The following is a 27,685-nucleotide window of genomic DNA, read 5'->3' as shown; positions in this document are numbered from 1 at the left end:
TCTGCCCCTCACATTACACCTTGCAAGTTTTGGGGGCTTTCAGCATTTGAATTGGGGGAGGTAAAACTCAGCAGGTACTCACAGAATTAGTTTCTGGTTTATTATCCCATTTATCCGAAGGTGGAGTCAACAGGCCTGAGCCTCCATCTCCACTTGGAGATCAACATGCAAGGTTGTGTCTGAAGTATGCAGAACTGAAAACCCAGGCCGAGCAGCAGGAAGAGCTGGACACTGGGGTCAGGAGACCTGCATCTTGGCCTGGCTTTGCCAGGATGCAACCTGCAGCCTTGACCTGACATTAAAATGTTTGTGTCTTGGTTTCTTCATCCGCAAAATGAACAGGTATCCCTAAGACTTTTCAGGGTTTCTATTGTGGGACATGGTCGACTGCCCTTGGGCACACCAATACTCTTCTCCTGGTAGCTCAGGCACATACAGGACTTTGTTACTGGATGCCCATAAGCCATCTGTTTCCATAACCACATCATGGCTTTTCCCAATGAAGCTGCTTTCCCTACCCATGGTACACGTGGTGTGGTGAGTTAATGTCCGTGACTCAAATCGAATCCAACCAGATGATTCCAAAACTCTGGTCTCAGGGACTGATTAAGCAATGGGACTATGGTCCTTCCTATGTGGGGTGAAGAGAGTCAGGCTGATCTGACTTCATGGCACAAAAATAAATTTTTTTCAATGATTTTGTGGGTCAGAAATTCACAATGAAGGGATGGGCTGTTTCTCCTCCACACTGACTGGGACCATGATTGGGAAGACTTGAAAGCAGGGGTAACCAGTGGGCTGGCGCCTGCAGTTTCTGAAGGCTTAGGTACTCACCTGTTTGGGGTTGCAGCCAGGAATCATTTCTTATTCATTTTAGCATCAGTTCACATAGTCTTGGCTTCTCTCACCCAGCATGAAGGCAGAGCTATCTGGGGAAGCACGCTTTGGAGGAGGAAAATGAAGGGGGCACCTTCACTGGTCTTGGAAGGGAACAAGGGGGACCTCTATCTTTAGCCCAGAGTCAGTTGATCAGGGGACAGGGCTGGTGTTCAGCTGGTCAGGAACGGGCACCATTTCCCCGCCCATGTGAGCAGCCGCATTTTCCTGCTGCTGCATGTGTTACATAAACGCCCCAGCAACACCATTGAAAATGGTAAGTCTGACACTCAACTTGAACTCAGAGGTGCAACAACTCAAGTACGAAACCTGAAAATGTTACACCACAGACTGGTCTATATCCCAGTCAGCATTTTTTTCCCAACTCGTGTACACTGCAATGAAAAATCAACAAACAGAACTTAGAGCTGCAGACTCCTCATCATGGAAAATTTGCAATTGCATAAAGGTGTTTTTGTGTGTGTGTGTGTGTGTGTGTGTGTGTGTGAACTTTCCAAGCCTTGGAGGTTTTTACGCAGAATAGCAAAACTTTAGCCAAAAGATCAAACTTATTTTCAAACTCCAGGGTGAGTAAAGTTGATTTATAGGAATTGTTCCTCTTCTTGTTCATTGTTTTCAGAGATCGAATGTCAGCATAAAACCAATAAGACTTTCACTGAGGAGTTCGAGCCTCATGGAGACAATTTAACATCATGCTAAGAAAATCTGTGCCTGGACTTGACCCTGCAGAAACCCAGTAAGTTATGTGATAGCCAAATAGAAAACTGAAAAGGAAAACAAAACATTTTGAAAAAAAATGCCTATTTCTTTAGAAAATAGTAACTATCAATAGCTTTCTTTTTGAAGGCTAACTATATGCTGAGTGCCATGCAGGTGTTCTCTGTGATATCTTCAGTTAATTGTATAACAGCCCAATGACTTAGGTGAAAGTACAGTCTACATTTTTTTTTTTTTTTTTTTTTTTTGAGATGGAGTCTGTCTCTGTCGCCCAGGCTGGAGTGCAGTGGCGTGATCTCAGCTCACTGCAAGCTCCGCCTCCTGGGTTCATGCCATTCTGCTGCCTCAGCCTACCGAGTAGCTGGGACTACAGGCGCCTGCCACCACGCCCGGCTAATTTTTTTGTATTTTTAGTAGAGACGGGGTTTCACAGTGTTCGCCAGGATGGTCTCGATCTCCTGACCTCGTGATCTGCCTGCCTTGGCCTCCCAAAGTCCTGGGATTACAGGCGTGAGCCACCACGCCTGGCCTAGTTTATATTTTTTAAGATGAGGAAAGTAGGACTCAGAAAGTGGAAGTAAATTGGCAGTCACATAGCTGCTAATCATATCCCCAGCAGGGGCTCCACTCAAGCCACCCTGCAGCACTGCCTCAAAATTGCATTGAGTGGGGAGGCTGAGGCAGGCGGATCACCTGAGGTCAGGAGTTCGAGACCAGCCTGGCCAACATGGCGAAACTCCATCTCTACTAAAAATACAAAAATGAGCTGGGCGTGGTGGCACATGCCTGTAGTCCCAGCTACTCAGGAGGCTGAGGCAGGACAATCACTTTAGCCCGGAGGCAGAGGTTGCAGTGAGCCGAGATTGTGCCACTGTGCTCCAGCCTGGGTGACTGAGCAGCACTCTGTCTCAAAAAAAAAAAAAAATAAAATAAAAATAAATGCGTTGAGTGAAAGAAGAACTGGTAAATAATAAGTAATCGTGAGTTTCATAGGGACTCCCCTTCCATGGGAAAAAATACAACCAAGGGCAAGTCATTTGCTTCTCTCAGTCTCAGCTTCCCCATCAGTGAAATGGGTGGTCGGACAAACTGAACTTCACACTTGAGTTTATTCAATGTTCACTAAGTTGAATGACTGTTCCATCAAAAAACAGTAGGTAAATAGTCTCCTCTTCAAACATGAGGAAGAACACATTTTCTTTCAGGCTGGGTGAAGTAAGGAGGTGGGAGAAGAAAAGCCATTGATTGAGGAATTGATTTTAACACTCTTATAGGGGTCTGCACGATTCTCCAGCGTCCTGGGCCATAAGAACAGAGCAGTAGACAAAACAGCCCAAGCTATGGCTCTCAGGGAGCTTAGATTCTAGCTCTGGGGGAGTTGGGAGTGAGACATTGAACAAATAGACTATTTAGGTGTTGATGAATGTCATGAAACAGCACAGGAGAAGATAGAAAGAGATGGGTGATGCCAAGCAAATGTCAGGTCCAGGGAAGGCATCTGTAATAAAGTGGTATTGGCCAGGTGTGGTGGCTCACACCTGTAATCTCAGCACTTTGGGAGGCTGAGGCAGGCGGATCACTTGAGGTCAGGAATTTGAGACCAGCCTGGTCAACATGGCGAAACCCCGTCACTACTAAAAATACAAAAATTAGTCTGGCATGGTGGTGCATGCCTGTAATCCTAGCTACTTGGGAGGCTGAGGCAGGAGAATCGCTTGAACCTGGGAGACGGAGGTTGCAGTGAGCGGAGATCGCACCACTGCACCTCAGCCTGGGTGACAGAGTGAGACTCTGTCTCTAAATAAATAAATAAATAGTGATATTCAGCAGAGACCAGAATGACGTGAGAAAAGAGAATCTTACAGGTATCTGATGGAAGGCTGTTCCCAGCAGAGGGAGCAGTCTCTGCAGAGGCGTCTGTCAAGGACGATGCTGGTGTCTGATAGAGGAGGAGCCTGGCTGGCTAAAACAGGAGGCAGCTCATGTACAGCCTTGCAGGGCATTGCAGGGACTTCAGCTTTGCACTGAGTGGGCTGGGAGCTAGGGGACAGTTTTGAGCCAGAGTGACAAGATCTGACTCCTGTTTCTCCAGTATTTCTTAAACCAGGATGGAGCAGGAGCCCAGCAAGGAGGTTGAGTTAGAGGAGAGATGACAGATGAGAGATGATCTTTTGGTAGTGAGAGGATAACTCAACCTAGACCAGTTTAAGAAAAAGTGGCATTTATGGGCCAGATGCAGTGGCTCCTGCCTGTAATCCCAGCACTTTGGGAGCCCGACACAGATGGATCACTTGACGTCAGGAGTTTGAGACTAGCCTGGCCAACCTGGTAAAACCCCGTCTCTACTAAAAATACAAAAAATTAGCTGGACGTGGTGGAGTGTGCCTGTAATCCCAGCTACTCAGGAGGCTGAGACAGGAGAAGCGCTTGAACTCAGGAGGCGGAGGTTGCAGTGAGCTGAGATCGCACCACTGCATTCCAGCCTGGACGACAGAGTGAGACTCCATCTCAAAAACAAAAAAGTGGGATTTATGTGGAAACTGAAGTGCTTCATGGAACATGAGTAATGATGAGAACTAGGCACTACAATGGCAGCCAAACTTTCTCTGTCTCTTAAATATCCTTCTTCATGTGTTACTTCCTCTAGTTCTCCATCCTGGGGCAGGAAATTTGAGCAGCAACATCCCTGTTTCGCATCATATATTTCAGATATCCAAAGCGAGATTCTCATTCCTTCCAGGTTCAGAGATCCTCAGACAGAGCTGCGCTTGGTCCGACTTAGGTGCCACCACTAGATTAATCTTCAGCTACTGCACTGTCTTGCATTTGAAACACAGTGGGTTTCATCCAGCACGAGAAGGTGGATAATCTGAGCATCTGCTGTTTATTAACAGGCATCCACTCAAGGTAGGCACATATGTGATTAACACTAGTTTTGCTAGCAAGGAATATTTAGCTAAATTGTCATTTTTTGAAGGCTAATTTTAGAAAGCATTTTGAAATAGCTGATAAATACCTATGTTTTAAGCACAGATTTTTCATAATGGATTTTATAGAAGTTATTTCCAAAGTGGTCCCAGTTCAGGAATGCCAGATTAAGAGGAAAAGAAAAGAGAAGAGAAAAACAAAGCTAAACAGCTTGGAGTTTAGTTCACTTGAAACAATCCCTGAGAAACAGCCACAGATACTCATGAATAGCCACTTTCAGATCAAACTGAAAATATTGACTAGGAGAGGCCAGTTTTGGCAATGAGAAGTGTTTTCTTGTTAGATATTTTTTTTTGAGACAGGGTCTCACTCTGTCACCCAGGATGGAGTGTAGTAAATCATTGCTCACTGCAGCCTTGAACTACTGGTCTCAAGCAATCCTTCTGCCTCAGCCTCTCAAGTAGCTAGAACTACCGGAATATACCACCACACACAGCTACTTTTGCTTATTATTATTATTATTTTAGAGATGAGGTCTCACTATGTTGCCTAGGCTTGTCTTTAACTCTTGGACTCAAGCGATCCACCTGCCTCGCCCTCCAGAGTAGCTAGGACTGCAGGCGTGTACCACCACACCCAGATAATTTCCCTTACTTTTTTTTTTGTGGAGATAGGGTCTCACTAGGTTGTCCAGGCTGGTCTTAAAATCCTGGACTCAAGCAATTTTCCCACCTTGGCCTCCCAAAGTGCTGGGTTTACAGATATGGGCCACTGTGCCTGGCTGGATTATTATTTTCTAAATTATTGTATCCTTATGGCAGTGTTTTTAAAAGGCAACAATAACTGTGTCTATGACTTTCCTCTTTCTGTTTTTTTTTTTTCCTCAGATCTAATGTGAGAAGATTGTATTAGGTGATGGCTGGGATGCTCCAACCCTAAGATTCTCCACAATACTGGCATAATTCCGAATTTCTTCCAAACCCTCTTGTCTCTAACTTACACGCAAAATCATGTTCTTCCAGGGCAAGACACAGCGTGCTCCCTGACTCTTCCCCACCGCTTCCTTCCTTCTCTCCCTCCCTCCCTCCCTCTCTCCCCTCCCTCTCTCCCTCCCTCCCTCCTTCCCTCCTTCTCTCCCTCCCTCCCTTCCTTCCTTCGTTCCATCTTCCTCTCTCTCTTTCTCTTTTTCTTTTTCCTTATGCAACACTGAAGGAACCAGCATTTTTGCTTTTCTCTGAGTGACTCATTTTATCTTGGAAAGCAGTTGCTATAAACTATGTATCCCCAGAATTCATCTGTGGGAATCTTAAGCCCCAGTGTGATGGTGTCAGGAGGATGGGGCTTTGGGAGGTGATTAGGTCAGGAAAGCAGAGGTCCAGGAGCCCCCTGGTCTCTCCTCTCCCAACGTGTGAGGTTATGGCAAGGAGAAGGTGCCATCGACCGGCCAGGAAGCAGGTCCTCACCAGCCACTGCCTCTTCTGGTACTTTGCTCTTGGACTTCTAGGCTCCAGAAGTGATAAATTAAAGTCTGTTTGTTTAAAGCCGTCCAGCCACGGTATTTTTGTTATAGAAGCCTGAGCAGTCTAAGACAGTAGGGTGGTGACGGAGGACAAGGAAAAAGTGGAGGATCCTGCTGGCAGCCTCTTGTCTGGAAACGATCCATGTGAATAACCAACATTATAAAACCTCAGTGCTGGGTGGCTGTACTCACTTGAAAGTGATCAGTAGTTTGGCAGATTTTAAAGAATGACTAAAGTTCGACTCAAGTAAGAAAGTATATGATATAAATTCTCATGTTTCCATTTTTCCATTTTTAAGTCAATTGCAAGATAATTTAATCTATATTTTAGGCAGCATGGAGGGTGCAAGATAATAGCTGTGGACACCGAATTGCAGGATTTCCTGAGTGAAAGTGTGTGAGCTTGGCCATTTTATTTATTAATTTGGGATGATAAGACTCATTGCCAGTTTTTAAAAATATAATTTCACCCATGAAAACATGACAACGTGTGCATGTTGGGTATAAAGGGAGATGTCAGCGCGTTTGTTCTTGGAGGAAGAAATAGTTGTCCTGAGCTGCCATCTCTGGAGCACTAGGGGTCACTGCAGGTCCACTGATGCCGCGAGCAGGGCGCCTCAGTGCGCCACGTCTGCTGCCAGCTGTGTGTGGGTCCCACTGCCAGGCACGGCCGCTCTCCCTGGCTGTGCACAAGAAAATGTTTGAGGATCCAATCTCCAGGTGCCCCCCTCAACCTTTTTGACCTGTTAAAATAATAATCTAGTGTCAAATACCATCAATCTGGTGTCACATATTCTACTATTTGGGGTAACTTAAAATTATCTTGTAAACCAAATACAGAAGAATACCCTCCTGCTGCTGTGTTTATTTCCAGACCCAGAGAGCTCACTATCTTCCTCAGTCACTTTTTTCGAGACTGGAATCTCTCCTGTGATGAGTCAAACATTTGTTGACAAAGAACTGGTCATATTTCATCCCAAGGGAGTAATCCCAAGTGGCTCCGTTTCAACACCAAGCCAGCACAGGCTTTCTGACAAAATCAAACACTGGCATGTAAGAATTGTTAGATGCAGGCTGGGCGCGGTGGCTCACGCCTGTAATCCCAGCGCTTTGGGAGGCCGAGACGGGCAGATCTCTTGAGGTCAGGAGTTGGAGACCAGCCAGGCCAACATGGTGAAACCCCATTTCTACTAAAAATACAAAAATTAGCTGGGTGTGGTGGTGGGCACTGGCACTTGTGGTCCCAGTTACTTGGGAAGCTGAGGCAGGAGAATTGCTTGAACCCAGGAGGCGGAGGTTGCAGTGAGCTGAGATCGCACCACTGCACTCCAGCCTGGGTGACAGAGTGAGACTCTGAATCAAAAAAAAAAAAAGATTGTTAGAGGCAGTCTTCTTAAAGACATTTGTGCTATGTGGAGGCGGGGTCTCTTCGTTCCGACTTGGACTGGCTCATCTGTGGGGAGGGAAGAGGACAAAAGTGGCCCTTTACTCGCCTACCATGGAAATCTCACACAAACACCGCTCAGCGAAGTTAGTTTTCACAAAGAAATTGGAGTGAACATCAAGTTAATTACTTGAGGAAATTAGGGAGCTTTTATTAAGAGAAAAAATTGAGTTCCTCTAAACCAGAAGTAGCCACAACCCTTTTATTTCACTTCATCTGCTCACTCCCCAAAGCACCCTTTAATAACGTCGAAATTGGGCCATTGACAGTATCCTCAGACTTCAGCTTTGAAGCTGGTGTATACATTGACAAGCAACAGCAACTTGCGTGTTTACGTTCTCTTTGATGTTGGCAAACTCAACAAATTGCCAGATAAACCCTTTCCCTTGTTGGCCACTAAGAGCTCCTCTAGGGCAGGATTAACTCCCTGTGTATCCATTTCATAGACACTTTTTAATCTTCCTTTTTGGTACAGTAGCAGAGGAGCTATTTTCTTCAACAATAATCGTGGGATGTGTACGTCTGATCTGAAGATCTCTGCAATGGGTTAATTGATTCCCTGACAAAGGCCTCTGTAATCTAAGAACCCAGCCCTTCAAGTCCATTAGACACAGTGATTTTAAGCGGACAAAAGAAATCAAATCATTTGGATGCTTAGCTCCGAGAAGTATATTGATCTTTTTGATGCACGTCAAATGGACTCATTACGGGCTTGTGCTGCAGGCCACATCAATGCCAGTTTTCTCTTTTGTTTGAGGTCAAGTCCTCTTGGAGGGATGGACAGGATCTGAGACTGTTCCTGGGGAGGCCGATCTCTGGTGGGACACCCCCTCTTCCTTCTTATTGCGTCCTGTTAGCTGAGCCCCCATAAAGGGAAAGCCCACACCCTGCAAGTGGGCTGCAGAGTGCCAGCTCTCAGTGATCACAGAGGGAGACACCCTAAACAGAGCTCACAGCTGCTCACACAAACCACGTGCTGGCAGATGGATTTCCAAGTCCGGCCTGGACCTCAGTGTCAGTCAACCCCACCACATCATTTTCTCCACCCTAGAAAACCCCACCGGCCTGGCACAGGGCATGTTCTGAAACCGCAGGGTCGGGACTTGCTAGATGAGAAATTAATACAGGTGTTCTTGAGAAAGAAGAGAGAGACCAAAAATCAGAGTGGAAAGGAGACACAGGTTCAGCATGCCAGGGACCAGTACACACTCATAGCTCTGAACGTCCACAGGATGCCCCGGCATGTTGCGCTGTCTCTGAGCTGTGCGGGTCTTGTCCGGCCGGCCTCCCTGGGCTGGGCCTGCGATTGTTCCTGCAGCCACCTGCCTGGCACACGCAGAGGCCTCTGGATTTGGACCAGTGGGAGGCAGAACAGGGGCCCTGTGGAAGGGATGGGAGTCTGGCATGCTACATTTTACCAGACGCACCTGTGCCTAGCCCCTGCCTCTGTGGCACTATTGGAATGCCAAGAGATCTTCCGAAAATGTGAATGGGCTCCTACAACTTCCCCGCTTGAAGCTTCACTCTGGCTTCCTGAGTCCCGAGGAGGCCCCTGCGTCCTCTGTCTCCTGCCGCTCCCCTGCACCTACCCTCCCACCATGCTCTCCCTGCCTCACTAAGCTTCAGCCACATGGGGCTTTCTGCTCCTCCACCCTTTGCGATGCCTCATGGCCTTTGCACCTGCTGTCCCGGCCACCAGGCAGGTGTATGACCCAGATCTGCACTCTGAGGATCGGATCCTTCTCACGAGAGATCACGCTGCTCCAAGAGGCCTCCCCTGACCTCTCCAAAGGGCAAGTAATTATGGTGCTTGGGTTCTTCACAGGTTCTTCCTGAAAGCATCTTGTTCTTTGGTGTGCTTGTTTCCTGTCTGTCCCCATGGGAATAAAATTTCGTGATCGGCTTGTTCACCGTGAAGCCTCTAGGGCCTGGCCAGCGGTACACCCTGAATGAATAAATATTGAATGGAAGGAGGAATCCATATAAATCCCACTCCTCAGAGTGCCCCAGCCCAGGAGGACCCTCTTTTGGAACCGATGATACTTGTTCTCTGCAATATTCTTTAAAGACTTCAAGAGACTGAATTCCAGCTCTCCAAGGGCATCCTTTGCCTTCTCCCTGGTGCCTGGTAGAAGGGACAGAGCACCTCATGCATTCATTAGCTGGTGGTGGTTGGTGGTTCCTCCCTCATTTGGACTCTCTTCATACCGTAAAATGAGCCAAAGCTTCTTTGTAGTCTCAGGAGCTGATAGAGGTGTTACCTTGTATCCCACTCCTGCTTCTGTTGGCAGTGATGAGATCAATACACCCTGTATTGCCTGGAATGGTTCATTCTAACAAACAAACCCCTGAACCTCCACGACTTAACACCATGCCATCTTACTTCTTGCTCACCCAAAATTCCATGCAAAAGAAGTGGCATTCCACATTTTAGGAAGCAGACTCATTCCATCTTGCAACTCTGCTGTTGCTGAAGGCTTGGGGGTGCTCCCTTGAATTTTTGCATTCAGCTTAAAAAGGCAGGAAGAGAGTTTGGGGATTTCACAGGCTCCCAAACTCTCCCCCTGAAAGAGAGGCACATCCCTTCCTCCCAGGTTCTTTTGGACATAACCATAGCCACAGTTAACCTTACGAACGCCAGGGCATGTGGTCTGGCTGTGTCTCCAGCAGGTAGAGGAAGCAGGGGTGAGGGAACACGCTTCTGTCACAGGTTCCAGTGCATGCAAAACCCAGGCAGTCTTTTCAACAAAGGGTTTCCTGCAGAGGCAGCCTTACAGCTTCTCCTTGACCTCACCCCTAACTGAGAAACACTTAGGGACTAATCAGGCTAGAGGTACAAAGACATAATTTGTATCGAGAAGTCCAGCATGTGACTTCAAAGAAGACTATTCAAGGTCTGCTGACCTTTCTGTATTGATCCATAAACCAGTAACTAAAGGACAATTCAGCACTATCCTATTGGTCTTTGCAGAAGAGGCTGCTCTGCGAGGTTCACCTGGCAGTTACCTGGTGATGCCATGGGTCACCTGGGAGAGCGCGGATATTCCAACTTTCTAACATCTGCTTGTGGAGCTCTGGGAAGAGATGAGAAAGGGGGAAGGACAGAGAGAGGAGAGTAAAAGTAGGTCTGGATTTTAGTATGGTTAACCTGGAAGAACCTAGAAATTTGATGATTTAACACAATAAACATTAATTTCTCCTACCATACTTCTTAATGTGGATTGACAGGGGACTTTGCTCTCCCATCAACTTGCCGGACTGCTGGCTGGGAGGCCCACCTTGTAGCAGCTGCACCATCTCAAACACGTGGTCCGCTCTGCTCCCAGGGCAGGGCAGGTACAGAATGAGGAGTCACAGGTAAGCTTTTCACTGCCCCACCAGAGAAATGACCCCCATGACTTCTGCTCACAGTTAGATGGTTAAGTGCAAGGGGCTGAGAAGAGCAGTCATCCAAGTGCTGGGAAGGAGAGAGTGACAGGTCTTGGCAAACACACACTGTCCTCAAGGGCACAGCGTGGATTCTGCAGAGGTGCTCCTTCTGGAAGGATGATCTCCTGCTGGCCTTACCAGGAAGGGTGTGCAATGTTCCCAGCGCTTACAGTGCACTCAACATCAGAAGGCTTTCCCCACTCTTGAAAGAGACAGTTGATTGAACCAGGCCTTTCTATTTCCCAGTCATTTCATGAATTTTGGAAAATTGGGAAGAAAGGCAGTTTCAAAAACTCTCTTCTGCATCTTCAGGAGGGATTGATCTGGTAGCTCTCACTTCACGCCAAGGTTTCCCAAACTTCATTTCTCACCATCTTCCGGAGTATTGTCATAGAGAGAAGATGGTGCCTGCACCCGTATCAGTAGCGATTGCTAAATCCATTACTAATTTCTCATCTTCATAAACATACATAACTTGATATTTTTTAAACAAAATGCATCACCAAGTAAAAGGAGAGTGAGAAAACAGAAATAATAATAATCAAAATAAAAACAAATCGATGTTAGTAACTTGAGCTAGATGTTGTCATTGTGCAGAAAGAGCTTCCCTTTTTGCTTAAAAAACATGGACATTTGCAATTACTAAAAGGTTGTTCCGGAGTAGCTCAGGCCTGAGCCTTTCTCCTGGATGCAGTCAGAAGGACTGGAAGAGAATGGCTTCAGTATTACAGGAGGCCACATCTTTAGAGGGCCTGAAAGTGTCCTCTCATCCACCAGTGGCACAGCCCCTGCAGTACTTGAATTCCAGCTCCTTCCTTCCTTTATCAACTCTCAAACAAAGTTGCCATTTCTCAAAAACTGCTACAGGGAATGTTTTTGTTTTATTGAAAAATAACAACAAAAACTGCTTAGTGTAAAAGCCTCATCCGCACAGCATGAACAATTAGTGCAATTTAATTACCGACAAAATTAGACTTACAGCTTGATTTATGGCCCCGCAGATGAAACACATATTCTTGGAGGAAAGCAGATTTCTTACAACTAACTTGAGAGAGACAAAGCAGGCGATTTTGACGGGAAGTTGTCCTGGGGCAGGGGCTGGAGTTAGGGACCTATGAGCCCTCAGCGTCCATCTCCAAGTCTTTCTAAGTTTTGCTTCCCCACAATTAGCTGTGTTAATTACCCAAAGAAGATTAGATGTACCAGGGAGAATGGCATACTGGAGAGAGAAAAAGTAAGAAGCCATTCTTGCATCTTATTTTAGCCACTGATTAGGTATCTGAAGTTGCATCTTCCCAAAAAATCTTCCATACCAAAGAGTGGAAAAAACTTTTGTTTAGCCAACTACGCATAATGAAGAAACCGTTTAACATTTTAGGCAGCAGCTGGAACTTGACAGTCACCTTTTGTCTTCACATTACAGATAGAGAAAACTTTTGCAATGGCAAAAAGAAAAGTTATTTGATGATTGCTATTCAGGGGAAAAACTCTATTTGATTTAGAGAAACATAAAATGATTGTTTTTAATAAAGAACAGGGACCACTTGTTTCTAGTCAATATGTTTGAGAAATGTTTTACAAATAGACTCAATGTCACAAATAGATGATTTACAAATAGACTCAGACCCACTGTAGCGTTAAGGATGGAACCTGGATTATGCATTCGGTGCGGGCATCAATTTTGACACTCAGAGACCGGGAGAAGGTGTCCAAGAGACGAAAGCTCAGCTCTCTCATCACTCAGGTGAAGGAGAAAGGGGACCAGTGGTTCCAGCACGTGTTCCGCAGGCCGGCAGCATCAGCATCACCTGGAACTTTTTAGCAATGGAGATCGGAAGTCCCACCTTGACCTGCCGAGATAGCTCTGGGGTGGGCCCAGCAACCCAGGTCTAACAAATTTTCCGGTGACACTCCTGCTGGTTCAAACTTCAGAAACAGTGAAAGAGACAATCTCTTAGGGTCTTTGCAGCATCGACTCTTAGGAATTTTATAGGCGAGCAATACAAAGAGAAAAGGCAACAAGTTTAAGAAACAAACAAAAGAAAAAACAGAAAGACAGATATATTCAGATAAGTAGATACGGAATAAAAGAAAAGAGCACATCTCAAAGGACATGAACCCAGAAAGACAGTCTTCTGTAGAACAGCAGCTGCTTTTTTGATCTTTCTTGAAACTTTGAAAGCTAAAAACTCTTAAAGCATTGGTATATTTCTGCAACTACAGGCATACAGGATAAAAAAGTCCATTGCCCCCTCAGTCAGATGATAACGACCCATTTTTATCTACTGAGGTGAATTCATCTCATGAGATTCAGGGCTTGTTGGTTTACAATATTCCTTAAAAATTCTGAATGCTTTTCCTCCCTCTGAGCTTTGATGGGGTTAATTTAAAGGCTCTCGTGGAGCAAAGCAGTTCTTGGGCTAAAAATTATAGGACGGTGCTTAGGGATCTTGGTGTGGGCATGTCTTAGTTGGAGATTCCGGGAGGTGTGAGTGAGAATCATGTGTTTTATCTTCTCAAAGCAATGTTGTCTCCTAATGGATCCATTCCCTGTTCCCAGTGAGCCCTGGGGAGCACACATGAAATGTTTCTAGGGACACTAACTTGGGGGATCGTTCTGGGACGGGGCTTGGGGCCAGCATGACCTCAGTGTGGCGTGTCAGAGACTTCCTCACTCCGATCCCTGGGAGATGCGCAGGGCAGGGCGAGGGCCCTTCACCAGCCATCCTTGCGCTCTCCCTGGCGAAGAGCCTCAGGTGCCCCCGGGCTGGAAGACCTCCCCTGGGCCTGAGGTTTTGATGACGACGAGAGGCCGGTGGCCAGCTGGACACCTGTTGGGAGAGTGGGTGGCTCCGTCCCCGGGGTGCGCCCGCGCTAGGAGCCCTCGCCCGCCGCCACCGCGCGTCCGCACTCGCAGGGAGGGTGGCCGGGAGGCTGGGAGTGGGGCGGCCAGGGGGAGGTGGGATTTACTTTGCGGATTGGGGCTCACAGCTGTCACTCCGAAAGGGTGGGGCTTTTTAAAAGCAGACAAATTTTTAAGGCGAAAGCCCCAGCCGGCTCCGGGCACCGTGGCGATCGCCTCCGTTCCGTTCCGGATGCGGTCCTTGCGGAGCGGAGCCCCCGCGCCGGCTGGCAGGAGGCAGCTGCGTTGCTCGGCCGCGTCTCCGAGCCGGCGGGCCCTCCTCCGCGCACATCTGGCCCGCCTCCCCCGGGCGCAGGGGGGAGCCCCGCGTCTCCGGAGCCGGCAGTGCGCTCGGCGCGCGTAGAGCCCCGCGAGCCCCAGCCGGGCCCGGGGCCGGGCGGGCCGAGGCGGCCGCCGGGGAGCAGCTGCACCCGCCAAACTTTGGGTGCTGGAGCGCGCGCGCGCCCGAGCCCCGAGGCGCAGCGGCCGGCCCGGGATGGGGGCTGCGGGCCAGGGAGCCCCGGGCCGCCCAGCGCGCCCGGCCACCCGCCCGGCGGGCTCCGAGCCGCCTCTGCCCGCGTCCCGGGCTCCGCAGCCCCGCCACCCCGGCGCTGCCTGCGCCAGCGCCCGCTAGCCAGCCCGGGAGCAGCCGGAGCCCTGCGCCTGGAGGCGCCCCTGCGTGGGCCACCGGGAGCCACTCTTCGCTCGGGTAAACAGGAAAGGAAATACCCCTTGTGGATTAAAATTTAAAAAAAAAATTCTGTTGGGGGCGAAGGAGGGAGGTGGGGTTTGCCCGCGCGCGTGTTGGACTCCGGAGAGCAACTCAGGAGCCCGCGCGGTCGTCGCCTCCCGGCCTGGCCATGGACTGGCGGGAGGAGGGAGCAGGGCGCCCGGGCTGCTCGGACCCCTAGCCGGGCGCTCCCTCGCCACCGGCCCCGCTGCGGGCCTCTAGGGAACTGAGACGGTCTCTTCTTCGCCTGGACGGCGCCGGGGAGTGGAGGATCTGCGCTCCGGGTCTCCAGGATGTGCCCGTCTGAGATGGGGACGCTGTGGCACCACTGGTCGCCTGTGCTCATCAGCCTGGCCGCCCTGTTTTCCAAAGGTGAGGACGTCGCGGCCACCAGGGCCCGGGGACTAACTTCGCCTGGAGTGAGTGTGTGGGAGTGTGTGGAGGATGGGGGCGGCCGGGAGAGAGGGCTTGTGTGCATGTGTGTGTGCGTGCTTGTTTGCATGTGTGTGTGCGCGCGTGTGAACGTGCGCGCGTGCTGCAGCCAAGCTCCTCGGACGCCCCTTGGCCGAAGGTGCTTGTCCTGGAGCACTTGGGTGGGAGGCCTTAGGTGAGGCTGCTAAGGAGCCGAAAGGAAAGGAAGGCTGTTTCCTGAAACCCTTTTCTGTAAAGGGAGAGGGCGTGGGGACCCTTGAGAGGAAAGGGTGGCCTCTGGAGGGCCGAGCCGGCTGTCGGGGGGAGGAGGGGATTGAGATGACGAGAGAGATTTCTGGAATTTGGGATTGACTTTCCCTGGTGGCACTGACCTATTTGGAAATAATTTTGGAGCATTCCTGTTGTACGGGAATACTATTTTGTGTATTATAGGCTGCCAAAAATATAGCCTGGGGGGCAGCTCCGAAGAATGGGGCTGGGTTTCTGCAGGTCTGCCGCTGTGGAGGTTTGAGCACAGGGTCTGGCGCTCACCCTTCCGTAGGGTGCCGGGAGCAGCAGCGGCCCCGCAGGGTGCGCGTGGAGTTTCAGCTACAAGTTGTGACCCGAGTTATCCCAGCGGAGCCCTGACTTGAAGCCATGTGTCAAGGCAGGAATTCCTCAATGTTTCCTCTTCTGTTCTGCCAGCATCCCTGTCCGTCATGGGAAGAGCAAGTTTGGAAGCTCTGGACAGTCATTCTTCCTTGAAGAGAAATGGTGTGATTTGTGCGGGAGATTTTTTCTCGTGATTGACCTGGGCTGTTTGTGTGTGGTTCCCCAACCCGTGCCCCTTTCCTGCAGTTAGATACACTGGGAGGAGAGTGAAGCGTCTCAGCAGTCTCTAATACGTGCTGCAGGAACCCTGTACCCATATTTTTCTGCAAAGATTTTTGAGATGAGATCTCTCTCAGAAACTTCAAAGCCAATTATCATGCACAAAGTCTTTTAATTACCTGAATTGTCTGTTCTCTGAGTTCTTCCAGAATCACTGAGGTTATGTTGCTTTGGATCTGATAATAGATGAAGACAGTTGAAATGCCGAGTTCTGTGATGGTTCGATTTAGAAAGAGGAATTTTACGTTCCCCCTACTTCCCTGTCTTTGAAGTGTGGTTGAAATGGGCTCACGTTTCCTAATTATGAGTTAGAACAATCCCTGGGATCAGAGCTTTCTGGATTTATAATGTGCACAGAAAACTAAAGAAAAGGTTGATGAATTCAGTGAACCTGACTCAGGCAGACATGAGGTTAAAAAAACCAAAATCCACATCAACAACAGCCCAGCATTTTTTTTGCGGGGCGGGGAGGTTGGGGGGGGGTTGGTTCTCACTTGGTTTTATAATAGGTCTAGACTTCTTTGTGTTTATGCTGCAATAACAAGGTTGTATTAAGAAAGGTACAGAATAGCTGTGGAAATAGGACCTCACTATTGTGTTTTTTCACTTAGGTACATAGGTCTGTTACTGATTTCTTTATTAGACTGAGCAGTGTTGAAGAGAATTGTATTTCCCCTAATACTTGTGAACTTTTTCAACTGGGAACACTGAACATGTCCTTAAATGAGGTGCTGGGTGATGTGGAAGCCTCTTTACTAGGTGACCAAAAATTAGCACGTAAAATGTTTACGATAAGCCTAGCATATGACGTATTTTGTGTGTTGAACTTAAACAAGTCAGCCAGACAGTACAAAAGTGAATCAGTTCTGTGTGGAGACTTTGTACAGCAATTAGCAGAGTCTGAGCACATGGTAGATGATTCAGGATTAGTCACGATATGTCAAAGAACAAGAAAAAAATCAACACCCCTATTAGCAAATTGTATAAAATGGAATTTCATGATGCAGATATGATTGATAAATTCAGGGACAGGGCCATTCTTTTCCCAGTGTATTCATATCACCTCCCTCTAAGATTCTCTGATCACTTTCAAGTGATCATCCATCTTGCAATCAAGTATGGACTATATTGAAAAGGATTTTAATTGGAAGTAAAGACACAGACACACACAAATACACACATACCCCAAAGTGCCTCATTTGTCCGGGGCTGATTGAAAAAGAATATTATCAAGTATTAAATATCTGTTTCCACATATTATCATTTCTACTGTATTGTCTTTCCAAATAGGAATTTTTGAATGAAACAAAATGCAGACTTTAATACCAGGTTAATATGCTTGAGCCTTACACGTTTACATTTCATGAGCAGAAAATGATTAGTCGTAGAACAAACCCACCCTCTTGTAGATATTTTTTAAAAACAAATGAAAATAAAGTTTTGTTGCTTGTATTTCTATGCCTCTGGGACCTAGGAAGTATGGTATGACACACAGAGTTGCCCCAGCAGCCTTGTCCTATGGCCCCTAATTTTTCTGGAGAATGGTCTTAAATGTTTAAGGTCTAGCTTTGCTGGTAGCTTGATGTAGTTTGCAATGATGCTAGCCCGCAGATGAATTTTAATGCATTACTATGAACTTTGTGGGAGGGGCAGGTGTATGGAGGGTGGGCTGAGAAGAAAAATGGGTGAGGAGATTGGAAATGGGCAGAGGGCAAGGTGATTTTTAAATACAAAGTCAAGAGGGTTGCCACATTTAGGTTGCTTGTTACAATCGTCACATGCATCCTTCCCAGTTATGTTCCCTTGCACATGCCGGTAAGAAAGAAGCAGACGCTGAGAGACCTGCGACATTGCGAGCGGGGCTGCAGCAGTGTCATGGTCCCTGTGCCTAGGGCGGTGCTGGGCATGTGCTCTGCCTGCTTCCAGCTGAGTGCACCCAATGGCCTGGGCAGTGGGCTTCTTGGAGCGCCTTCCTGAAGCTGCTTCCGTGTGTAGAGCTTCTGGCCTCTAATAATATGCTGAAACGGATGTTTAATACTTGGTAATATTCTTTTTCAATCAGCCCCAGACAGTTTAGGCACTTTGCATTGTGTGTGTGTGGTGTGTCTGTGTGTTTACTTCCAATTAAAATCCTGTTAAATGTAGTTCATATTCGATTTCCAGCTAGGTGAGAACTTTCAAGGGATCAGAGAATCTTAGAGGAGAGGTGATATGAATACATTGGGACATGAACTGAACTGTCCCTGAGCTTATAAACAATATCTGCATCATGAAATTCCATTTGACACAATTTGATGACACTGGGGTGTTAATTGGGTCAGAGTGAAGCTTCTGGGTAGGACAGCACCACCCCTTATTGAAGGAAGCTGTGGACCAAAAAGAGCTTCAAAGTACAGTGATAACTTCTTTAGGGGTCAGGGACTTTTTGGGAGAGGAAAGAATATCAGAAGGGAGCCAGTTAGTGGGGGAGAGAGAGAGTGACTTTTTGCTTACATTCAAATTCTGTCAAATTGAAAAGACAAAGAATGAAGAGACCACTAAGTTTTCTTTTGTATGAATTAAAGAGTTAAATCAAAATGTGATTTTACTAAAAATATTTATGTGCATAGAAAGGTAGAATTCCAAGTTTGAGGATCTGTTTAACTTAGTTATATTCTAAGAGCCAAGAAAAAATGAGTAAACAACAAAAATTTCAAAAATATTTTATTATAGAAGCTATGCTACACAACATTTAGAATTTATCTATCAATTTTTCTATTAATCCAGGTGTTATCCATCTTTCCACCCATGCATTCACCCATCATCCCATCCACCCATCCATCCACCCATTCATTCATCTGCCCATCCATCCATCATCTACCCATCCATCCACCAGTCCATCCATCCATCCATCCATCCATCCATCCATGCATCCATCCATCCATCCATTATCCACCCATCCATCTACCAGTCCATCCATCCATGCATCCATCCAGCATCCATCCATCCATGCATGCATCCATCCATCCATCCATCCATCCATGCATGCATCCATCCTGCCATCTGTCTGTCCGCCCATCCATCCATTCATTCATCATTCCATCCTTCTATCCACCCATCCTTCCATCTATCCATCTATCATTTCATCCATCCATTCATCATTCCATCCATCTGCATATTCATTCAACAAATGTCAAAGGCCACATGCCTTCAGTGAACACAGAGCTCAGCAGGAACTATTTCCAAGTGTTGTGAGGACACAGGACAGGTACTAAAGCGTCCTTAGGTAGGGATGTTTAGTGCCAGTCATTCCTCTAGATGTCAAAGTGCCTCATATCATTGCTCCATTGCTTTAAGTTGTAAGCTCAGACCTGGGCAGTTTCGTATTCATCATTCCCCTCTTCCTTTGTTCCCTCTCCTTTCCTATTTCATAACAGTAACTGCCTTCTGAGCACCAACAATGCACCCCATACTGTGCTGGGCACGGGGAGTACCGTAGTGAGGAAAAGCACAGGTTGATATGGTTACTGTTCCCAGAGAACTTGCCATTTGTAGGAGAGATAGGGGAACATGTGAATTACACAGAAAAACATAAAGTTCGCACTGTGAGTGTGCTCTGGAGGATGGGGCGAGTGTCTCTGGATGCAGATACTTTGGCAGTTGACTTAGAGTAACTGGGAAGACTCCCCTTCTCTGAAGGATGGGCTGGCGTTACCGGGTGGACTGGGAGGATCCCAAGTGATCCACATAATCTCCCATCTTGACTTAGTCACGTCCCCTTTTAACATTTCCAAATAAGATAACCAACATTCCCAGACTTCAGGGATTTGGATGTGAATATCTTTTGGGGGAGTGCACTTCTGCCTTTCACAAGGTTGACATTCTACAACTATCTTCTGCCTCCTCTCCTAAATTTTAAGTTCTTCTAGGGGACAAAAAAATAGGTATTTTTTCTATCTCTGATTTCTCTCCAGTATTTTTAGCTTTGTGCTTTGGACATTGTAGGGGCTTAATACAATTTTTAACTGTGCTTCCAAGAGTGTGAAATATTGCTGGAGATCATTTACCTGACAGTGCAGTGGTTTGATGCTGCCTTTTCCAGTAATTCAGAGCGCTGCAGGAAATACTTTGGTCAATAATACCAGCTAATGTTTTGAGTAATTGTTGTATGGCAGGCACTGTGCGGAGTGACTTACGAAGATAATTTTTGTGAATTTGCAGATAAACTCAATGGGGTAGATATGTACTGGACCAGAAGTTGAAGTTCAGAGATGTTAAGTAACTTCTCCAAGTCATAGCAACATAAAAGACAGGCAGAGTCTGAATTCTGATGCCAGAACCCATACCCCTGGCCATTCTGCTGACTTCTGATAATTATATGGAATAACTAAACACCAGGCGGTTTGTCAGGCAGAATTGTTACATAGTGCCAGGCTTGCCAGGGGCTGAGGGCAGAGAGGTCTTGAGACCATTTTAGTTTTTAGCTCAGAGCCTGGTATACAGATGACCCTTGATATTTGTTGAGCAAATGACTAAATGAACATCATGTTATTTAGTTTTCTCAGCATTATTTTTTCCAGCAGCAATCAGAAATAACACCTGAAAGGGATTAAAATAGGGATTTCCTTCCAAGACTACCAGGGAGGTTGAAGAGATTCTCTGATGGTGTGGAATGGTTTGGTTATCTCCTAGGTCAGCTTCTTTTTTGTTTTTTTATTTTTATTTTCCTTCTCCCCCACCTCCCTAGGTCAAGCTTCTTAAAGAACTTGCAGACATGCCCAGTGGAGTGTCTTCGTCACCTGTTTATTTATCTATGTCACTAACATGTGTGGGGTCCTGGGCAGGGAAGACTAAGACATGGCCTCTGGTCTTCCAGGACCAAAAGTGTAGGTGACACATTAGTGGTCTCTGGGAAATTATAAAGAATGAGGAAGAAGCATGCGGAATGAAGACACGGACTCTTCCTGTTTGCAGAAGGAGGATGCTTAATGCTGTGAACATATGAATTGTTGATTTTGATATTTGACGCCAGACAGCACGCTTGAATGAACTGTGGAAATGATATGGTGGGGCCTCTCACAAAACGAAGAGGAAACCAGCATGGATTTGTTGTGACATGGGACCAAAGACTCGGAATATTTTTAGATGACTTTGTCATTTATTTAAAAGAAAAATCTGCTGTAGGAAGAATTAAGGGGTACATACAACAGTCAGAGGCTAGGTGCTTCCGTCACCTCTGTCCTTAAACATTGGTTTCAGGAGTCACCCAAGGTGCACCCCCTCCATAAATTAAGAATTGATGGAGAAGGAAGGCCCTTGACCTTGAAAGTAAACAAACCTGTGGCATGCATCTGAAAAGCGATTGAAGTACATAGTTTTAGAACAGATCAGTCAACAGTTATAAAGGTAAAAAACATGCCTTTGAAAGAGAATTCAAATAGCCACTTCTCCTCCCTTAAGAAGTAAGTAAAGTATATAAATAAAGGGAGATTCAGATGTACATTTGGAAAGACAAGAGGTTCCACTCTTAGGAAGTAAGTAAAGTATATAAATAAAGGGAGATTCAGATGTACATTTGGAAAGACAAGAGGTTCCAAAAACGTGTTTAACTTTTAGTGACATTAAGTTATTCTTTTCACGAGAGTGACATTAAATGTTCATGTTTATGGGAATCTCCCTCTGCAGATTCACTAAGAAGATGTCTGTCAGATTTCATTGTTGTTATTTGTTTGTTTGCGTTTTGGTCAGGAAAGCTATATTGGTAGATGGGAAGATGCCATCTACCTGCCGAGACTCAAAGAGTGTTTGGCAGGATATTGTGGCAATAAAGTATTTTGATATCAAAACAGATGGCGACATTGCCCTGCCTGCTCACACTCCCTGCTGCCTAGGCCTCTCCTCTCTCATGCAGATGAACACCTGGCAGCCACTGCCTCTTGGAACAGCAGAAGGCACGAGACAGGAAAGTCAAGGCCAAGCACGATGGCTCATGTCTGTAATCCCAGCTCTTTGGGAGGCCCAGGTGGGAGGATCACTTGAGGAGTCCAGGAGTTCAAGACCAGCCTGGGCAACAAAGCAAGACTCCATCTCTACAAAACAAAAAACAAAAAACAAAAAACAAAAAAAATGAGCCAGGTGCGGTGGTGTGCGCCTGTAGTCCCAGCTACTCTGGAGGCTAAGGTGGGAGGATTGCTTGAGCCTGGATGGTGGAGGTTGCAGTGAGCTGTGATCATGTAATACACTCTAACCTGAGTGACAGAGTGAGACCCTGTCTCCAAAAAAAAAAGGACAGAGAAATCAAATTCCTGACTTTTGATTTCAAAAGCTGGTATCCAGCAATAGAGAAAAGATTTGGAAGAACCTATCTTCCCAGGCATATGGTTTCTCAGCCTTTCTCTTCTTCCTTCACCAAGTAATTTTTTTTTTTTTACTAGGGGAAACGGCAGGAGAATTTGGAGGGCATTAGATGCTGGTGGGCTTTTCAGCTGCTCTGTGCCACATCACTCCAATGACAAATTAAAAATATTCTAGATTGACTTCGTGAATATATTGGGAGAGCTACAAATGAAGACACCGTGTCCTAAATAGCCTGGAGAGGAAGCAGAAGGAATGTTTGTATGAGGTGACCAGGCAGCATGCCCGAGCATGGCTCAAGTAGCAGAATCTTTTCCTGGCAGCCAGGGCTGTGCAGACAGGGCTGAGGAAGCCCAATTGGCCCGAGCAGGCCTTGTGGTCAAGACCAGGGAGGCACAAACCATAGTCTGTGTGGACTGACCACAGGAGACCAGATGTCATTTGTACCAGTCACAAAGCCCTCCTGGTTGTTGCGGTCACTACGAACCTCTCAAAACTTAGAAGTGATCCCTGAAATCATTGGGTGGGGTGGGAGTGTGGCAGTATCTGCAGAGCTTTGTTTTGTTACTGGATAGAATGTGGAATGAAGATAGAGATTTCAGTAATGTTACAAACAAATGAAGAGGTCTGTATTCGGTGCTTACTGATGCTGGGCACTGGGATTAGCGCTCACCGCAGCACTGTTGTCCACACAGTGGTAACGTGTACCTGGGTGGTGCTATGCTTTGGTGGATTCCCAGCAGCTCAGATGGTAGCAGATGGTGTGGTGTCAACCTTGAGCACGTTCCAAGGAGACCCCAGGACTCTGTCCCCAGCCCTGCCCAGGTGAACATTTGTATCAGAGGTGGCTGTCCAAACAGATGAGCTACTTTGTGCAAACCTCAGAAGAGCAGCTACACAGAAGGGGTGGAGTGGTAAGGACGTTGCGTGGCAGAATTGTGACCAAAAGCTCACCTGAGATGAGGACAGTCTAACATGTGAGACAAAGGGGTATTGCAACATGCTGAACATAGATCACACACGCTGACTTGGGAGGTACAAGAGAGAGGAGTTTGAGAGGAATGCGTGTAAAAAGACTTGGAGATTTGTATGAAAATAAGCTTAATACGAGTTGACAGTCATGAAACTGCCAGAGAAGAAAAAAGAGAAACTATACCAACAAGGAAGGTGTGAGCTCTGTGGGGTGTCTTGTCAATGTATCTTATGGAAGCGGAGGCCTGGAGGCCAGGAGCACTCATGAATAATCATAGTTTTATCACTATGGATGTGGAATATCCTCGTGCTTTATCCTGACTCCACACCATCAGGACTCTGTTACATGAAGCTTCAAGTTATCTTAAGAGACTTAGGAGTCCAGGGTTGTGCTGATTTTAGATGAGGCTGACCCAGGGTCTTTAAGGATCCCACCAGAACCTGCTTCATCTCTCTGCTTTCAGACCCTGTTTGTTTCTGCTCTACTGGTGGATAGGCCTTGATATGCTTTGGCTGAGTCCCCACCCAAGTCTCACCTTGAATTGTAATAATCCCCACATGTCAAGGGTGGGACCAGGTGGAGATAATTGAATCATGGGGGGCGGTTTCCCCCATACGCTCTCATGGAGTGAATAAGTCTCACAAGATCTAATGGTTTTATAAATGGGAGTTCTTCTGCACACGCTCTCTTGCCTGCCACCATGCAGGCTGTGCCTTTGCTTCTCCTTTGCCTTTTGCCAGGATTGTGAGACTTCCCAGCCATGTGGAACTGTGAGACCATTAAACCTCTTTCCTTTATAAATTACCCAGTCTTGGGTATGTCTCTACTGGCGGCATGAGAACAGAATAACACAGGCCTGGACAGCGTGATGGACAAATGACTTCACGCCCAGCCTCATCTGATGCTGGTGGGGATCAGAGAAGGCTTCTTTCCCATTGCTGTGGACAAGCCTCGGGATTAGCTGTGTAGGGCGTGGAAATCGTGTTCCCCTTTGATCCATCCACTGAGGGATGGGAAGGTCTGGAGCAAGGGTCAAGTGCCCCATGGCAGGAGGGCTGGACCCAGGGCAGGACCAGGTGTGGTTTTCAGATGTGTTAGTGAAGGCTGAACAGAAAATAGGGCTGCTGTCTCGCTGGCTCAGTTCCCACAATTATAATTTATAGGACAAAGAAAGTATTTTCACCATATTGCATTGGCAATGGATGGATGATATCAAATCCAGAGAATTGTGCTACATTGGTCTCCTTATGCTGAAGGGGAAAAATGGAAAATTTTAACTCATTCAGAAAATGAGAAACCTAGACCCCCTATCATAGCAAGTAATATTGACGAAACTCCATGAGTTTGACTTGGAAAAGCGATGACTTCTTTTAACTACAGAGATGTCTGTCTTTTGAAAGAAGGATGTGCCTCTGTCTGTGGCTTCAGATAGCAGAAGCAGATCCAGCCAGAACAGCAGAGGAAGGTCCTGTGAATGAATGGAAGCTGAGCAGGGTGGGTGGGGTGGGAAGGGTGGGAGAGCTTCTCACTCAAAAGAAATAATAATCCTGATTTTTATTATCATTGATCGAATGCTCATTTTAGGCAAGGCAGGGTTCTAAATGTTGTCCCTTCATTCACTCATGAAATCCTCACCACCATCCTTTGAGTAGTAGCATCTCCATTTTACAGAGGCAAAAATTGAGGCACAGGAATCTGAAATAACTAGCCCAAGTCAACAAAAAGGAGTCCTTAAGCCAGGCGTGGTGGCTCATGCCTGTAATCCCAGCACTTTGGGAGGCCGAGGCAGGCGGATCACGAGGTCAGGAGTTCAAGACCAGCCTGGCCAACATGATGAAACCCCGTCTCTACTAAAAGCACAAACATTAGCTGGGCGTGGTGCCACGTGCCTGTAGTCCAGCTATTCAGAAGGCTGAGGCAGGAGAATCACTTGAACCTGGGAGGTGGAGGTTGTAGTGAGCTGAGATCATGCGACAGCACTCCAGCCTGGATGACAGAGTGAGACTCTGTCACAAACAAACAAACAAACAGAGTCCTTAAAACAGGTGCCATTATGCATAAATCAGGCCACTTCATGAGTGTGTCCATTTTGAATGTGTCCAAGCAAAGACTACAAAGGCATGGATGGCCCAGGGTTCTGGGCTCCTAGTAACAAATTGTAGCATCTCCAACACAGCTGCTTGTAGCCATAAATGATGGGGAGACGATGTGGCCTGCGTGTATAGAAATTGTGTTTTAGTTAAGTAATTCCTATGGTCAGGGGAAAAAAAATCCAAATTTTACAGTTATGCAAGTGCATTTATGAAAGGTATAGAATGTCCATAAAGGTAGTAAGAAAAAACGAGGAGGAGGAGAGGGAGGAGAAGGGAAGAGAGGAGGAGAGAAAGAAGAAGAAATATCCTTCGGCCCATTTGTTCACTCAGATCAAGCCAGAAAAGCAGAAAGCTAGGCAATTTGACTCTCATAAAATTCTTTAAATCGAATTATACTTTGGCATGAGGTTATTAGACAGTATTGACTGATAGTCAAGAAGGATTGGTAGAGATGTTTCAAGAATATTGTCTATTAAACATAGATTTTTCCTCTTCGAGGGCACGTTGAAGAAAATTTTCTTGGGCCTTAGTATCAGGAGAAAAACAGCTGCATTAATCCTGGGAAATCGTTTATACTTTATCCAGTGAGCACTGTGAATTTTGTAAGTGGTCACCTGTTTAGCTTTGCTTTAACTTCTAGGACCTTCAGAGCTAAATTTGCTGTTTGTAAGGATGGGTATTTAAGACAGGCCTCCTGTGAACAAGTTTTTTCCTTGGCTTTATTTGATTTTTCTATCCTTGTTCTGTCTGTTTTCTTGCCTTCTTAATTTATCCCATTGCATTTATTTTTTGTGAGCTACTTCAAATTATGTTTGAAATGAGAAGTAAAAAGAAACAATTTCACTACCCAAAGATGACTGCTTCACATTTTGATATATTTCTTTCTAGTTGTTTTTCTATGAATTTTTAAGCCAGTTTTGTTCACTCTCTAGATGGTACCTATAATTTGTTTTCAACTTTTTCGAGTTCATGTGTTTACATAAGTATTTCCTCATGTTTAAAAATGTATCGTGAGTATAAATTTAATGTCTGTATCATGGCTTCAAAGTTTCTATGTTTGCTGGACAATTACATAATTTATACTTTTCTACTATTATAAGAAATAATTATCTTTGTGCATAATTTAAGTTTTGAGTTACTTCCTTAGATAGACTCACAGTTACTTAATCTCTGGGCCAAAAAAGTATGAGGAGAGCTTTTGCTGCCAAGTTCTTTCCTGAAAGGGCTGCACCATTTTGCACAGATACTGGCCAAATTTCAAAGTGTCCAGTCTGCTGAACCTGATGCTCTTAGCAATGGCGAGTGTCAATTTCTGCTGCACCCAACAGCATTTACTCAGTGCTTCTGTATGCCTAGAAAACTATTCAAAAGTCTTCATGAATAGAGGTCTTGCTCTTTGATGATGTTGCTCTCAAGGCCCCCAGAACTCTGTTTTGGTCGAAGTGTGGTCCTTTGCCCCGAGAGGAGTTGGCTCTTGAGGGGTGAGGGATTAGAGTGGATGAGGTCATTGAGTCTGATCAGTGAGGAGGACCCGGAATTGCGTGCAGCAGTTTCTTCCAGGTGTGCTTTCTGAAGTGGGCCCCAGTGAGAGGACGTCAGTAGACAGAGGACGTCAGTGGACAGAGGACATCAGTGGACAGACGACGTGGAGGTAAAGAGACTTTGGCTTCAAGGTTACGAGGAAGAAGGAGATGCATTGAAAGATGGAATGGCAAGGGTGCCACTGAGTCATTGGGGAAGAGGAGACTCCTCTAGGACCTGCTGTTTGGGCGTCGCTGTTATCAAGCAGTCAGAGCAACAGGTTTCTCTATATTTTCATCTGGAATGAGAGTTCCCTGATTCGGTGACCTCCATGGAATTCGGGAGGCCCCTGCTGCCTTAATGCCTGCATGAAACTTTCACGTTAAGTCCTAGGATCTATTTGGTTCAAGTATTTTATCTTCAACGGGAAACATCAGAGGTATAAGGAACCAAGCATATGAATCTATTTATTCAGTCATTTTGAAGACAAATTATAAACGTAATATGATAGGCTCTGAGGATATACAGATGAATATGAGATTAACTCTGCCCTCATGAGATTAGAGTCTAGTGGGGGAAGATGAGGCATGGACAGTGATAAATATCTCTGGCAATCTGTATAATACAGCTGCAGAAGAATTCGCTGATTGCATGATGTGAAGAAGGACTGACATTTTTGGCTTTCGTGTAACACTTTAGAAATCTGTTTTCCACGATTGTGCTTCTTCTGTGTTGGCCATGGTCTTCACTGCTGACAACAGATCCCACTGTGGTAGAGACAGTTTTATTAGAGCATAGGAGGTAGCAGCTAGACTCCTTGAGCACCAGGGAGCCAGGGTTGGGTGCCGGGAGCACCAGCAGCCAGTGGGAACTCCCAGCCGCAGTGTGTTCCTATTC

The 27,685-nt window shown here is 46.4% G+C and overlaps 1 protein-coding gene across 2 annotated transcripts in view; it reads left to right on the top strand.

Annotated features, from left to right (window-relative positions):
* The first annotated feature begins 14,180 nt into the window (after positions 1-14,180).
* TMEM132D (transmembrane protein 132D) overlaps positions 14,181-27,685 on the top strand; it is an 824,780-nt gene continuing 811,275 nt past the window's right edge. The window contains exon 1 of one of the 2 annotated variants that reach the window (XM_024257533.2): positions 14,181-14,938. In XM_024257533.2, coding sequence (XP_024113301.2) covers positions 14,860-14,938 — 79 coding nt within the window. In that variant the 5' untranslated portion in view covers positions 14,181-14,859. The remainder of the gene's footprint in view (positions 14,939-27,685) is intronic. The other variant, XM_054527739.2, reaches the window with a different exon arrangement.

Source organism: Pongo abelii, chromosome 10, assembly GCF_028885655.2.
Source record: "Pongo abelii isolate AG06213 chromosome 10, NHGRI_mPonAbe1-v2.0_pri, whole genome shotgun sequence".
In the NCBI taxonomy this organism is placed as follows: Eukaryota; Metazoa; Chordata; class Mammalia; order Primates; family Hominidae; genus Pongo; species Pongo abelii.
The sequence above is the reverse complement of the archived record's forward strand: the minus strand, read 5'-3'. Positions and strand labels throughout refer to the sequence as shown.